This window comes from Crocodylus porosus, unplaced genomic scaffold (assembly GCF_001723895.1).
Source record: "Crocodylus porosus isolate Cpor-Errol unplaced genomic scaffold, CroPor_comp1, whole genome shotgun sequence".
NCBI lineage: Eukaryota > Metazoa > Chordata > Crocodylia > Crocodylidae > Crocodylus > Crocodylus porosus.
The window spans coordinates 2,435,941-2,449,886 of NW_017728943.1; the positions used below are offsets into that span (position 1 = coordinate 2,435,941).

At 52.7% G+C, this 13,946-nt stretch overlaps 1 protein-coding gene across 1 annotated transcript in view; it reads right to left on the minus strand.

The window, feature by feature from the left end:
- Positions 1-987: 987 nt before the first annotated feature.
- Positions 988-13,946, minus strand: part of PPP1R9B (protein phosphatase 1 regulatory subunit 9B) — a 46,268-nt gene continuing 33,309 nt past the window's right edge. The window contains exons 5-10 of the mRNA XM_019548430.1: positions 12,805-12,940; positions 8,526-8,678; positions 7,215-7,268; positions 5,931-6,160; positions 5,151-5,247; positions 988-4,039 (exon numbers count right to left, since the gene is read on the minus strand). Coding sequence (XP_019403975.1) covers positions 3,986-4,039; positions 5,151-5,247; positions 5,931-6,160; positions 7,215-7,268; positions 8,526-8,678; positions 12,805-12,940 — 724 coding nt within the window. The 3' untranslated portion in view covers positions 988-3,985. The remainder of the gene's footprint in view (positions 4,040-5,150; positions 5,248-5,930; positions 6,161-7,214; positions 7,269-8,525; positions 8,679-12,804; positions 12,941-13,946) is intronic.

The following is a 13,946-nucleotide window of genomic DNA, read 5'->3' on the forward strand; positions in this document are numbered from 1 at the left end:
AGCCTGGAAAAGCGTAGGCTCAGGGGTGATCTGGTGGCCACCTATAAGTTTATCAGGGGTGACCACCAGGATCTGGGGGAACGTTTGTTCACCAGAGTGCCCCAAGGGATGACAAGATCAAATGATCACAAACTCCACCGCAACCAAATCATTAATGAACATCTTAATAAGGGACTCTCTGGGGACCCCGGCCTCATCCCAACTAGACATCAAGCCATTGATGATTATTCTGGGTACAATGATTCTACCGGTTATGCATCCACCTTATATGCTATCAATTAGTTAGTTTTTCTTTAGCTTGCAAATAGGAATGTCAGGGGAGGCAGTGTCAAAAGCCATGTTAAAATCAAGGTGTATCACATCCATTGCTCTCCTCCTATCTACAAAATGTGTCACTATGTCATAGAAGGAAATCAGGTTGGTCAGGCATGATTTGTTCTTGCTGAACCCATATTTGCTGTTCTTTGATGACTTCCTCCATGATCTTTCCAGGTCTTGAGGTCAGACTGATTGGTCTATAGTTCTCCAGATCCCCCTTTTTCCATTAAAGTTGGTCACTGTATTTGCCCTTTTCCTAGTCAAATCCTCACCTGACCTCCACAAGTTCTCAATGATGACTCTGAGATTACCTCAGCCAGTTCTTTGAGTACTCTAGGATGCATCTTGCTTAGTTTGGCTGACTTCAGAACATCCAGCTTCTCTAAGTAATCCCTATTCTGTTCTTCCACTCTCAAAGCTGCTTATCTTTTCCCCTGTCCTTGTGAACTGTGCTCACCATCTGATAGCTGAAGGTATCGAATACTTCAGCCTCCTACATCAATAGATATAGAATACCGATATACACACACGCGCAAATACACACACGCACACAAATACCAGTCAATTCTCCCCCAGCCAATGACAGCAGCACACTACACCCCATCGCAGCCAGCAGAAGTCAGGATAGTGCCAGCAAGGAGGGTGCATGTAGAATAACAGTGGCACAGGGACAATGAGGGTCTGTATTTATCTGATATGATCTGATGAGAGGACATTGCAATACAAAACCAGAAACAATACATACATACATACATATATATATATATTATATACATACACATTTATACGTGTGTAAGGAGATTAAATAAAAATTTAAGACAACGTCCCATTGCTCTGTCCTACCCATCAAGTTCGCTTGCCCTCCGGAGGTCTCTGCTCGCCACACTGCCAAGTCTTTTAATACTTTTTTGCAAGTTCCACAATGAATCCTGTGGGGGGGCTTGCTTCCAGTCCAGCCCCCACACATGGCTTGCCCCACCCAGAGGGCCATTGTCCTGTTCAGAGAATGCAGCTGGTCCCTGGGAGGCTCACCAGAGACCTGGATCCCACATCCAGTCACTGTCAGAGACACAGCATTTCGGGGCATCAGGAAACAAAATGGAGGCAGAAGGAGAGGGGGTGCTGCTGCCATATCCCCAGGGGAGAAGGCATCAGTTGGGCCTGTAAAACCTTTTTTAAGTGGGTGGGTTTGTGGGGAGAGAATGGACTGTCCCCCCCACCCCCCACAAAAAAATATCCAGCTTACAAAGGAGGGGGGAAAAGTTATCCCAGCCACATATAAATACTGCTATTTTTTATTATTTACACTTTAAAAGCAATATTTTGGCTTTTAAAAAATTAATTCGGGGGGGAAGGTTGTTGTCACTTAAAAAAAATACTGTCTGGCCTTTCTGTGAGTGGTAGGGGTCACCTCTCCCGCATGCCAGGGTATAATACTGTCAGGCAGGTACCCAGTGAAGGGGGTGCTGTTGGCTCCCAAGGGTGTGACTCCATCTGCAGAGGGACACACAAGGGGACTAGAGATGAGGATATGGTTCCCAGCTGGCAGCACCCTGCCTCCCATGATAACAGTCAGCAGGGAGAGTAGGTTGTGGACCCCAGCTCTTGGGGGCAAGGAAAGGCAGGCCAAAGGGCCTCACTTTCAACAAGGGGCATGGGAATTCTTTCCCCACCCTCAGGTGATCTCAGGGCCCCAGTGCAAATGAGATCCCTTTCCTTAGAGGAAGGGAGGGCAGGATCAGCCAGCCTGAGAGGAAGGAGGACTTTCAGTTTAAAGCAACACTGCTTAGTAATTTTGATGCCTGTTGAAGCTTTGCTGGCACCTTTGTTTTAAACAAAACCTGCCCCCAAATGGCCAAAGTGAAAATAAAGCACCATCATCACGGGGGCTGGAGCTAAGCAGGTGATCCAGCTGACCTAAACACAGAGTATCAAGGGGAGCCATGATTCTGGTCTCCATCCTGGTCCTGCATGCTGCCACCCCTGGGGCAGCCCATATCAGTGGCAGCATCAACAGCCTGGGCTGTAGCTTGCCACTGGGACTGAAAGAAGAAGGAGGCCCTGGGTGGAAGCTGGGTACTGAGGACAGGCCCAAACCCAGGAGCTGCCCTTGGAGCAGAGAGTGCACAGATGGGCTTGGGCAGCGCCTGGGTAGGGAGCTCTTGGCCCAGGCTGCATCAAAGCACTACTCTGGGTTGCCAATGTTAGATGTCCACTTGGCTGCACGTGTGTGTCGGGGTGGCTGGGCAGGCAGGGAGGCCTGTATCATCTAGCACTTCAGGGAAAATTTGGGGGAAAAACAGGAAAGCAAGAAAAGCAGATGAACACCAAGGCCTTTCCAACACGAGAAGACTGCAGCGTGACTAAGGTAGTGTGGTGACAAAGGTGGCACAGCGCAGCGCTTGGATGGGACACAGCCTCCTGCCCCATGCAGGGTGAGAGCACCAGCTCTCCGTGAGGCATTGCACCCATCAGCTCCCTGCAGCTGGTTCTGGGGTGCGGCCAACACCCCCTCCCAGCCAAAGCAGCACCAAGCAGCATCCCAGCCCCCCTGCCAAGGGCATGGCAGGAAGCTAGAAGCAGGCACAGCCCTACCCCCCCCAACCCCAACCCACAAGCCCTCATGTTCCTGCTGTGGTCCTCTTCCAGCCTGCCCCGACATAGCTAAGTGCAGGGCAGCCACCACAGGCAAGGCCTCTTTACACAGTCCATGTAGCTCTGTCCATCCTGCTTGGGAGGGAAGGGCAGTGCAGACAGCATGCACGCACCCTGGCATGCTGTTCACCTGGGGGGTGTTGCCCAGATCCCCCTGCCTTGCTGCCTGGCAAAGGTCTGGTTCAGCTCAGGCATTGTGGTAGCATCCTGAGATCATCCAAACTACCAGGGAGGCAGATCTGCACTGGAGAGGCCGTGATTCCAGTCCAGGCAGCCTTCCAAGGTGGGCAGGGGCAGGGGTCTCCCACCTGGCTCAGCCCCCACGGCACGCCTGCAGTCTGCCTCCACTCTTGGCGCTGCCCAGTCGATGCCTTGAAACACACAGGCTTCCCACCACCAAATGAGACCCAGAGCATGACAGACTGCGCCAGGGTTAATAGCTCCGAGGGGAGGAAAGGAAAGAAATCAGCTTTCCTCCCCCACCCGGCCCTCTCCACAGAGGCTCTATGTGGAAAGAATCGGGGTCAGTTCTTGTCAGCCTGATTCCAGTCACCCCCATGCCCCTTAACAGGCTGGCATGGGCCTAGGGGGTGCAATCACCTGGCTCAGTGCAGTCCTGAACCAGCAAGGCTGCTGCAAAGTCTCATCAGCAGAAGCAGGTAAGTGGGGGGAGGGGCAGTGCTGGCATATGCCCTCCCTCCCCGTCCAGGATCCATCCATGAAGGGGAGCAGAAGCCCCCTCTGCAAGGCCCACCCATGCAGTATCATTCAGGACCCAGCTGGACAATGCCAGAGCCCCTCCCTGCACCTTCAATCACTGTCCTTCCAAAGGGATGGGGGGAGGGAGGGAGGATTTTTGGCCTCCCAGTAGTGGTTTCCATGTTGTCTCTCTTCCCTTCCCCATTGTGGGCAATGGAGGGGAGCTGAGATGTGAGGGGATGGGACAGGAAAAAAGGGAAGGGTCAGTGCGGGGAAGGAAAAAAACGTCAATTGCTTCAAGTCCTGGGCAGGTTTAAGTCGGGTTGGAATTTTTCAGGGTCTGCAGCTTCCCCTCCAGCTCGGAGATCTGGAAATGGACAGAGGGGCGATGTTATAGGCAAAGAAATGGGAAGGGGAGGAGGATCGCAAGGGTCTTGAGGGGGTGAAGCTAGGAGCCAGATGGGAGGGGGCTGCTGCGGGGCGCTGTGAGGAGAGAGAGGCAGGGGGTGGGTAGGTTGCACAGAGGAATGCAGGAGGCACTGCTGTGAGGGTCTGATGCCAGGGTAGAGGGAGCCATGTGGAAGCCATGAGGTGCTTTATGCCACACATCAAGTGCTGGGAAAAGTTGGGGGTACTGGGAAGGGGTGGGACTGGGGGTACAGTGCAGGGACTGGGTCCTGCATGCAGGTGCTGCCCTGAAAATGCCCTGGCTTGAGCCGGGGGGAGGCATGCCTGGATGAGCCCCTCCAGCAGCTAATGGGCAGCAAGGGGCACAGATGCCAGCTGGGAGGGGAGGATGCCTTGGCACATTCCCTCTTGAGCCAGGCTTGATTTGCCCAGGAGCCCAGCAGAGGCAGTCAAACTGCTCCCTGGCCTTCACCAAGGTGAGGCAAGAGGCTTGTGCCCAGTAGGGACACAAGTGGCATTTGCTTGCCTGCACCCATGCTAGTCAGCAGGGGGCACCTGCCTGCAGGCAGCAGAATGGGTACCCAGTGCCTTCTGGTTCACTCACTCCCTGAGGAGGAGAGCCATCATAGGGTGCCTGGGGACAAGAGGTCACTCTCTGTCCCCACCAACCCACCATGGAAGGGGGGGGTCCCCAACCCATCGTCTTCAGTAGGAAGCCCCTCATCCCTGTCCAGGTACCCACTGATCGTGCACTGAGCTATGACCTGGTATTCAGGATCTGGTAGGACTCAGGACCCAGCATGACCTGGCATAACCCAGGATTAGGCAAGACTTAGCCTCCCATAGGAGAGCTAGTATGACCTCCTGCCCATCACCAGCAAAGGCCACCAACCCACAAATGAGGTGGAGAATGCCACGCGTGGTGCCAGTTCAGAGTGAAGTCTGCATGGGTGGTACAACAAGCCACCCGCTAAGCCAGGTGCAGAACCACTCAGTCAGAGCAGGGGCCCTTCTCCCCTCTTCCCACTGTGGTCTTAAGGTAACCCCACACCCTGGTCCCCGGTGCCCACCTTCTCCTGGAGCTTGTCAATCTCCTCCTTGTGAGCCAGCTCTGACTCCTCCAGGATACGTCGCTGGGCTGTCTCCTTCTTGAGGAACTCGATCTCCCTGCAGGGTAGGGGTGGGAACAGGACAGGGGTCAGATGCCAGTGGCAAGGAAAGGCCTTCCAGTGCATAACCGGGGGGCCAAACAGTACAGAACTGTTTTACAGGAGGCTAGATCCAGTCACAGGGACTCTAGCCCTTGGCCCTGCTGTGCCAAGAGGAGAATCCACTAGCAAGCAAGAGTAGCAGGCTGTTATCCTCTTACATGGAGCAGCCACTAGATGATGAAGGCTGTGCTTGTATGTGTTCCACCCGTGTAGAAATGGGGTGAAGGGGAGGGCATGGTTACTGGAATGACTAAACCACCTCTTTGGCATGGCAGTCAGACCATTCTGGGGCAGGCAGAGCATCAAGTAGCAAGGAGTGTCTAGCATCTGCACATCCAAGTTCTCCCTACTGGGGTACATTTATGTGAGGCTGAGCTTAGCTAGTCTCCTGGCTTCCTTGAAACAGGGGCCAGAGCAGGCAGGTTTCAGACCCAGGAGATCTGGGAGCAGTGATGTTGGGAGACCTATAGGCAAGGGGGATCAGAGACCCCTAGTCAGGGAAGTATGGGGATATGAGATCACAGGTCTGGGTGATCCACAGTGGGTGGGAATCAGAGCCTCCTAACCTAGTAGAGCCACAGGAGATAGGGACCTGAGACCCTAGTGTGGGAGAGTCAAAGGATGAGACCACGGCCTTACTTTTGCTGGTACTCCTTGATGAGCCGCTTGGCCTTACTGTACTTGCGCTCCAGGGTCTGATACTGGGCCTGTGTCTCCTTGAGGTGCTCATCCACAGCCTGGCACAGGTTCTGGGCCTCCATCCAATACCCCTCCAGCTTCTCCATCCGCTCCTTGTTCTCCTCCACACTCTGCTCCAGCTGTGCCTTCTCAGCCCGCCAGCGAGCCTTCTCCTGCTCAATGGACTGCAGCTTGGGGCAGAGCAGAAACCACAGGGCTCAGGAGCCACAGCACATGAAGACCATAGCACAGATCACCTATGGGTGCCAGGGGGGAACTCAGGGAGGGTAGGAGCTGCACAGAGGAGACAAGTGTGGAGAGCATCCAGCAACAAGCGGATTGGAGGTGGGGGAACCCTGAGTGTGTGTGTGTATCTGAGTGTACTTGTGCCTGTGTGTGGTTGCGCAGTTTAGTGCAGTGGTGTCTGTTTGGGTGTGTCTTTGTGTATCCACCTGTTTGGTGCAATGGGGCATCTCTGGCCATTGCTGCATGTCTCTTTGTGTGCACTTGTGTTAGTGCCTAGGTATCTGTTTTTGTATGTGTGCACATGTGGTGTGCATGCTCAATCTGTGTTTGGGGGGTGTTTTAATGTGCCTGGGCCTATATGACAGGGCCTAGTTGTATTTATGTGTGGTTGTCTGTGTGTACAGCTGTATGTGTATCTCCATGTATGCTTACATCTATGTTTGTTGGTGTGTGTGTGTATTCATTTGTCTCCATGTTTGGATGTGATTGTGTTGGAGTGTGGTTGTATGTGGCTCTGTATGTGGCTGTGTATCTGCATGTGTGATTATGTGTGGTTTTATCTATGTGTGGTTCTGCATGTTTCTGTATGTGTCTTTGCATATGTGCATGTCTGCTGAGTTGTCTCTTTGTGGCTGGCTAGTGTGTGTTTTTGTGGCTGGCTGCAGAGATCTCAGCATGTGCAGTTGCGTAGCTGTGTGTACCCATGTCTGCAGCTCTGTGTGTCTTAGTGCCTGTGTACCTCTGGGCACTGTGGGGCAATAAAAACAAATCAGCAAACTTGGAGTGAGAAGGAGACCAAAAGATGCCAGGGGGAAGGGCTGACAGGGAGGAGGGGGGAACAGCGGGGCAGGGAAGTTGTAGCAGCTCCAGACTGTGGGTGAAGCAAGCAGGGCTATGAGGGGAGAAGCATTGAGAGAACAAGGACAGAGCCATGGAGCTTGGCAGAGGGCCTACCCCACCCCCATCCTCCTATACCCCTTGTCCCTGCCCTGGGCTCACCTTCCTCTTTAGCTGCTGGATCTCAGCCTCAGTTACGGCGTGCTTGATCTGCAGCTGTTGGAAAGGAGCAGAGCCTTAATACCCCAGTAAAGCCAGCAAGGTGCCAGCACTATCCCTTGGTACCCTCAGAGGGGCATTATCCCAGGTCATGGCAGGAACTACACGGTCCCTTCATCTTTACATTGAAATCAGGGAGTGAACACTGGTGTCCTAGTGAAACCCCAGTTAGCTATACAGTTTCAGTGAGTCCCCACTATACACACACCTGACAGGTTTGATTAGCGATGGGACTCTCCTCCAATTCCTTGTCTAAGCTGTTGAGTTAGCATGGCTGAACAGCTGCAAAACACCTGCTCCATCCCAGAGGTGGCTGCACTTCAGTAATGGGGGATTGATGGTTTCATACTGATATGACTCTCCTGGCCTTGATGCAGTGACTCCAGATTTGCACCAGAGTGAGAAGAGAACCAGGTTTGTGGGGTCAGACCCCCAAAGGGCTCAGCACCCACAAGGTGGGTTCGATCTGAAGCCTCCAGACAGAGCCCTCCTGAAGACCTAGGCCACATGGTCTGAAAATCATGTTGGGACCATTCAGCTGACAGATGCTCTGCTGAGGTGAACTGTTTCTATTTGGCAGGAGCAGAGCAGCTGTACCTGAGAGCCTTGGAATTGAAGGGGTGTTGTTGCAATCAGCATGCACATGGCTTCAATGCACTTGAGCTAAAAAAGGATGCCCACCAGCTGCCCGGTGCGGTGCCTAGTGCATAGATGGCTTGGGAGATATCTATGCAGCCCTTAAGACTGCTGGTAGAGCTTCCAGCCACTAGAGGGCAACATAACACAAAACATGCATGTGTGCACCTTCCCCACACACAGAGTGCTCTCATGCACTATATACCTCCTTCCATACCTCCATGCACAGACACTTACATCCATATAGTTCCTGACCCACATGTATGTCCATGCACCTCAGGGTGCACATGCACACAGACACATACACATACACACACGCACACCTCTGTTAGTGTATATACACGATCATAGTCACATACGGATTGAATTATGAATGTACATGTATGCATACACACAGTCAGGTACCTATGTAAACATACTTGCACAGAGACAGTAGCATACACACATGCACACTCACATTGGTAAAAACATCCTCATAAGTGCATGCACACGTATGGCCCTATGCACCTGCATGCATATGCATGCATAGACATTTGGGTTTGTGAGTTACTGACCCCTCCCATCTCCCTGGATTCCCAGGGCACAGGGTTTACTCCCCCCACCCCCCGCATTCATTACCTCCTTAAATTTGTGCACCAGCTTCTCAGGGTCCATCTCAACAGGGGACAGCATGTCCTCATTCTCAGCCAGCTCAAAGACTTCAATGGCCATCTCGCTGCTGGGGAACATGGGGCTCATCTCCTCGTCTTCGTCCGTAGCATATTCGCCTGTCTGTAAATATAAACCGGGGGGTGGGGGGGCAAGGCATTGGCTCGGTTCTGGCTTCCTCTCCTATAACTCCCCAGGTATATGATGTAGTACTCACACAGACCAGATCACAGTAACAGCTCCCCACTCCACTCACCATCCTGTACCACCCCTTAGCAAAGAATGCAGCTCCCAGGATCAAAACAAAGCACTACTCTAGCTTAAGACTGGCCCTGTGGGGACAGCACCTCTGCTGACACTCAGGAGACCCAAGCTCCCCTTGCAGCTCTGCCACTGGCTCCCTATGTGATCATGGGCATCACCTCATCTTCCTGTTCCCCTTCTGTAAAATGGGAACGATACCTCTGTGTTGCATCTTTTAACTGTATATACTTGGTCCCATACTCTGTGTGTGTGTTCTGGGTATTCACAGCACCTAGCACAATGGAGACCCCACAGTGGATGAGGAGTCTATGCATCAGGTCAGTACAGTTAATTGCTGGGGAACACAAGTCTTTCCATTGGCTTCAGGATGCACTGGACAAAGCTCCTTTTCCTCAGTTTGCCTTTGAAAAGCTGGGAATTGTATTCCCCATTTCAAAGTGGGGCATGGCAGTGGGGGAAACTGAGGCACAGTGCAGCTGTCAAAGGTCATGTGGCCAGTCAGCAGCAGAACCAGGAGCAGCACTCGGGACACTCAGGGCCAGATCCTTCCCCACCTAGGTGCAATCTAAGTGGGCTTAACTCCTATTCCACCCTGCTTGAGTCCCTGTTAGGCTGTTAATGCAGAAGGTGGCTGGGTCCACTTTCTGCTCCCAGCTTTGCATGATGTCATCATAGGGCTGAGATGACAGAATATTACACAAGTAGGTACATTCCTGGTTTTTCAGAGACCTGAGCATAGTGGGGCAGGATTGCACTTAGGCACTTATCAGGGGGGTTAGGATCTGGGACCATAAATCTTTGTCCCATGGGCCAGCCATGAGACCAGACTGCTCGTAGCTGTATTTACCAAGGCAGGGCTTCTTAAAAAGGCTCAAGTGATACAGGTGCATGGCTCTTATTGAAGCTGAGTTCTAGGGGAACTGGTACCTTACTTTAACAGGCTGCATTCAAGGTTCCTTTGCTGTATGGGCAAGGGGGTTAGGCAGCTGGCAGGAGAGATGGAGGCAGTGCACACATCTCCTGACACTTTACTTGGGAAGGGAGCAGTGGCAGTGCAACCTAATATCATTACTGTAATTACTATTTTGTGTGGTCCAGTTCTATTGTATTGAAGCCCTCAGAGGCCTCAGGCACACCCACTACCCAATTAAAAGCAGATTTCCAAAGCAATTCAGGCTAAGTGCAGACTGGAGGGACTTTGTGACCAGGTTTTTATCATGTGTCTGTCCCAGTACAATGGGGTCCCAACCCTACCCTATGGTGTCCATGCTGCATAAACCCGATATAATCACCATCATTAATACAGTAGTGTAAATCAGTGCAACTTCATTGAACTCCGTGAGCCACGTCCCCAATGAGTTTCATAGTTTCATAGTAGGTAGGGTCAGAAGGGACCTGAGCAGATCATTGAGTCCGACCCCCTGCCATGGCAGGAAAGAGTACTTGGGTCAAACGACCCCGGCAAGGTGTTCATCTAGCCTCCTCTTAAAGACCCCCAGGGTAGAAGCCAGCACCACTTCACTTGAAAGCTGGTTCCAGATCCTAGCCGCCCTGACAGTGAAGTAGCGCCTCCTGATATCTAGTCTGAATCTACCCTCTGACAGCTTGTGACCGTTATTTCTAGTCACTTCTGGCAGTGCTCGGGAGAACAGGGACTCCCTAAATGCCTGCTGGTCCCCCCTGACCAGTTTGTAAGCAGCCACTAGATTCCCCCTCAGCCTTCTCTTGTGGAGGTTGAACAGGTTCAGGTCCCTTAGCTTCTCCTCATAGGGCCTGCCCTGCTGCCCCCTGATCATGCGAGTGGCCCTCCTCTGGACCCTCTCCATGCTGTCCACATCCCTCCTGAAGTGCGGCGCCCAGAACTGGGTGCAGTACTCCAGCTGCAGCCTGACCAGTGCCACATAGAGGGGGAGGATAACCTCCCTGGACCTGCTTGAGATGCATCTGTGGATGCATGACAAAGTACAGTTGGCCTTCCTGACCGCATCTCCACACTGCCGGCCCATGTTAATTTTGGCATCAATAATGACTCCAAGATCCTTTTCTGCCTCTGCACTAATGAGAAGGGAGTTCCCCAGCCTGTAGGTATGCTGCTGGTTCTTCCTCCTCAGGTGCAGTAACTTGCACTTGTCAGTGTTGAAACCCATCCTGTTCTCATCTGCCCTCCCCTGTAACCTGTCTAGGTCCGATTGCAGCCTATTCCTCCCTTCTAGCGTGCCCACTTCTCCCCACATCTTAGTGTCGTCTGCGAATCCAAACAGGTGCTTTTTACACCCTCGTCCAAGTTGCTGATGAAGATGTTGAACAGTGCGGGCCCGAGGACTGAGCCCTGGGGGACCCCACTGCCCACATCTCTCCAGGTCAAAAACGACCCGTCCACCACCACTTCTGGGTGCAGCCCTCCAGCCAACTAGTGACCCATTTGACTGTGTAGGTGTCAACACCACAGTTCCCTATTTTTTTAATGAGGATGGGGTAAGAGAGTGTTGAAAGTCTTCCTAAAGTCCAGAAAGACTACATCTACTGCTACCCCTGTGTCTAAGGATTTTGTGACCTGATCATAGAAGGCCACCAGGTTGGTTTGACAGGACCTGCCTCTAATGAACCCGTATTGGTTGCCCCTAAGCATAATCTCCCTTGCTGGCCCCTCGCGGACATATGCCAGGATAACTCTCTCAAAAAGCTTAACCAGGACCGAGGTAAGACTGACTGGTCTATAGTTTCCTGGGTCCTCCTTCCTCCCTTTTTTGAAAATGGGAACCACACTGGGTCTCTTCCAGTCCTCTGGCACCACACCAGAGCACCACGAGTGCTCGTAAAGCCATGCCAGGGGTCCCGCAATGAGTGTAATAAAGTATTGCATCATTGACGTCAGTGGGTCAAAATCCCAGAGGGTGTAAGTCAGTGCAGCAACTCTGAAGTCAGTGGATTCCAGGTTTGTACCAGATGAAGATGTGAAGTCATGGTCATCATCCCCACAGGACAGAGCACTGTCAGGGAGGCATTCCTAGCTCTGCCCCGAGCTGCTGAGTGACCTTGGGAAGCTCATTTATTCTCTGCGCCTCCATCTCCCCGTCTTTAAGATGGAAGATCTCATTCCTGCACTCCTTTGTAAAGCACTTTGACAGCCGCTACTGAACAGAACTATATGACAGCCGAGCCCTTATAATCAGACCCCACAATATGCTGTTCCCTCATTTTCCAGCTGTCTCCCCTTCAAGACAGTGCCCCCAGGTCTCCTGCAGGGAGATGCCACCAAGCCTAGAAGCTGCCATGTTCCACCAGGAGGTGGAGACACATCTCCATCCTGGGAACAGAAGAGGCCTCACAGCATTCCTTTCCCCGTCCTCCAGAGTTCAGAGGCAGGGAAGTAACACCTCAAGCTGGGTGCCAGTTAGGGTCAGGTACATACAGCATGAGGGACCAGGCCAGCACCATGGCCAGAGCTGCAGAGACAAGATGGAGGAACCTGTTCTCCAGTGCATCACTAGACAGGCCAGTACTAAGTGCTTCCATGCACAGTGCAGCAGCACTTCATGCCTGCCATCCCCTGGGGCTGAGGACAGCCCCATCAGGTCCTGTGAGTCTGGTTTGCCTTCAGAGTGACATGGGGAGGGCACAACAGAAACCAGTAGGAGAAACCTACTATAGTTGATTTGGGTCCATGAGTGAAATGGCAGAGATATGGGGAAGCAGCATTGTCCAATGGTTAGAGCACCACCCTGGGGCCCAAGACTTGGCTCTGCCACTGATCTCCTCTGCCACTGACCTCCTCTGTAACCCTGTCACGACTCCTCTTTCTCCTCCCAGACTTTGTTTGTCCTGCCAGTATGGAGCTAAACCTCTTCAGAGAAAGGAGGGTCTCATTGCGTCTATACAGCCCTAAGTACAGAAGGGGCTGACAGTGACCCAGGGGCATCTTTCAGCTAGGGTACCAATGCTGCTCTGGCCGGAAAAGCTGAGATCACACTCACACTCCACTTACTTCTTCATCATCCTCTGTGTACTGGGTGTATCGCTGCTCCATCATTTCCCGCTGCCATCGCTCCTGCTCTAGTGTCTGCTGGATCAGCTGAGCCACCTCACTCTGCTCACCTGGCTTCTCCCGCCCGATCAGGAACCTGGAAGAGGGAGAGACAAGCAGTCAGCCTGGGATACTGCTGGGGCCTTGCTTGTCATTTCATCTCCTCAGGTATCACACGTTACACACTGTCTTTGAAGCCGCTAGACTCTGTGGGACCCTGCAGTGGGGAGCAATGCAGGGTAATTGCAAATGGTCTTTTTGGGGAGCACAATGCTGTGACTCTGCTGGGTGTTGCCTCTGTTCTTGTGTAGGTTGGTGCTTAGAAAGTATAAAACACTACCCCTCAGGTGGGGTAATAGCGGGGGAAGGAAAATGAGGAGCTTGTGACTTTTCCAGGCATCCCCCTAATCCCACTGCATCCTGTCCCCCACCTGCCGTCAGCCCCTATGAGATGGATGTCCACTCCCTCTCACCACATGGCCCTAAGAAATCAGCAGGTGCCTGGTGGGGGAGTCTGACAGGGATCTCTGGGTGGGGGTCAGAGCCCCCATGCTGTGGAGGAGTTTACCTGTCCTCACTCCCAGCCTGGAGAACAACCAATTCCTTCTCTGCTCTGTCTGTGGAGCCGTGATGGAAACAGGCCGCAGTGCAGAATGAACTGGAATCTCACTGCTTTTTAACTACCCCATCCAGCCCACATGAGAGGCAGGGGGAAACCTATCCTCCTCCATAACCACTAAGGCTAGGATCCCCTGAGGCTCCCCAGGCTGTCTCAGCCTCCTCGGGCTTCCAAGGCCACATGCTCAGCCTGCAGCTGGGAGTGATGGAGCAGGGGGGACTCACTGGCTTCAGTGCAGGCAGGATCAGGCCAATGTGCCAGTGGAAGGGAGGGTATACAGGGCTAGGGTTGGGTCCTGTCTGCTCTGGGCTCAGCTGCTTTGGCCTGATGCTGCCATCTTGACGCATGAGTTGACATTGGGCTTTTTTTTTAATTTACAGGGGAATCTATTTTTTCAGTATATTCCACACAAACATCCGCCACTGGGTATCAGGCACAGATCAGGGGCGTCTCCTGCCCTGCCGCGCTGGGCCCTGCCAGGAAG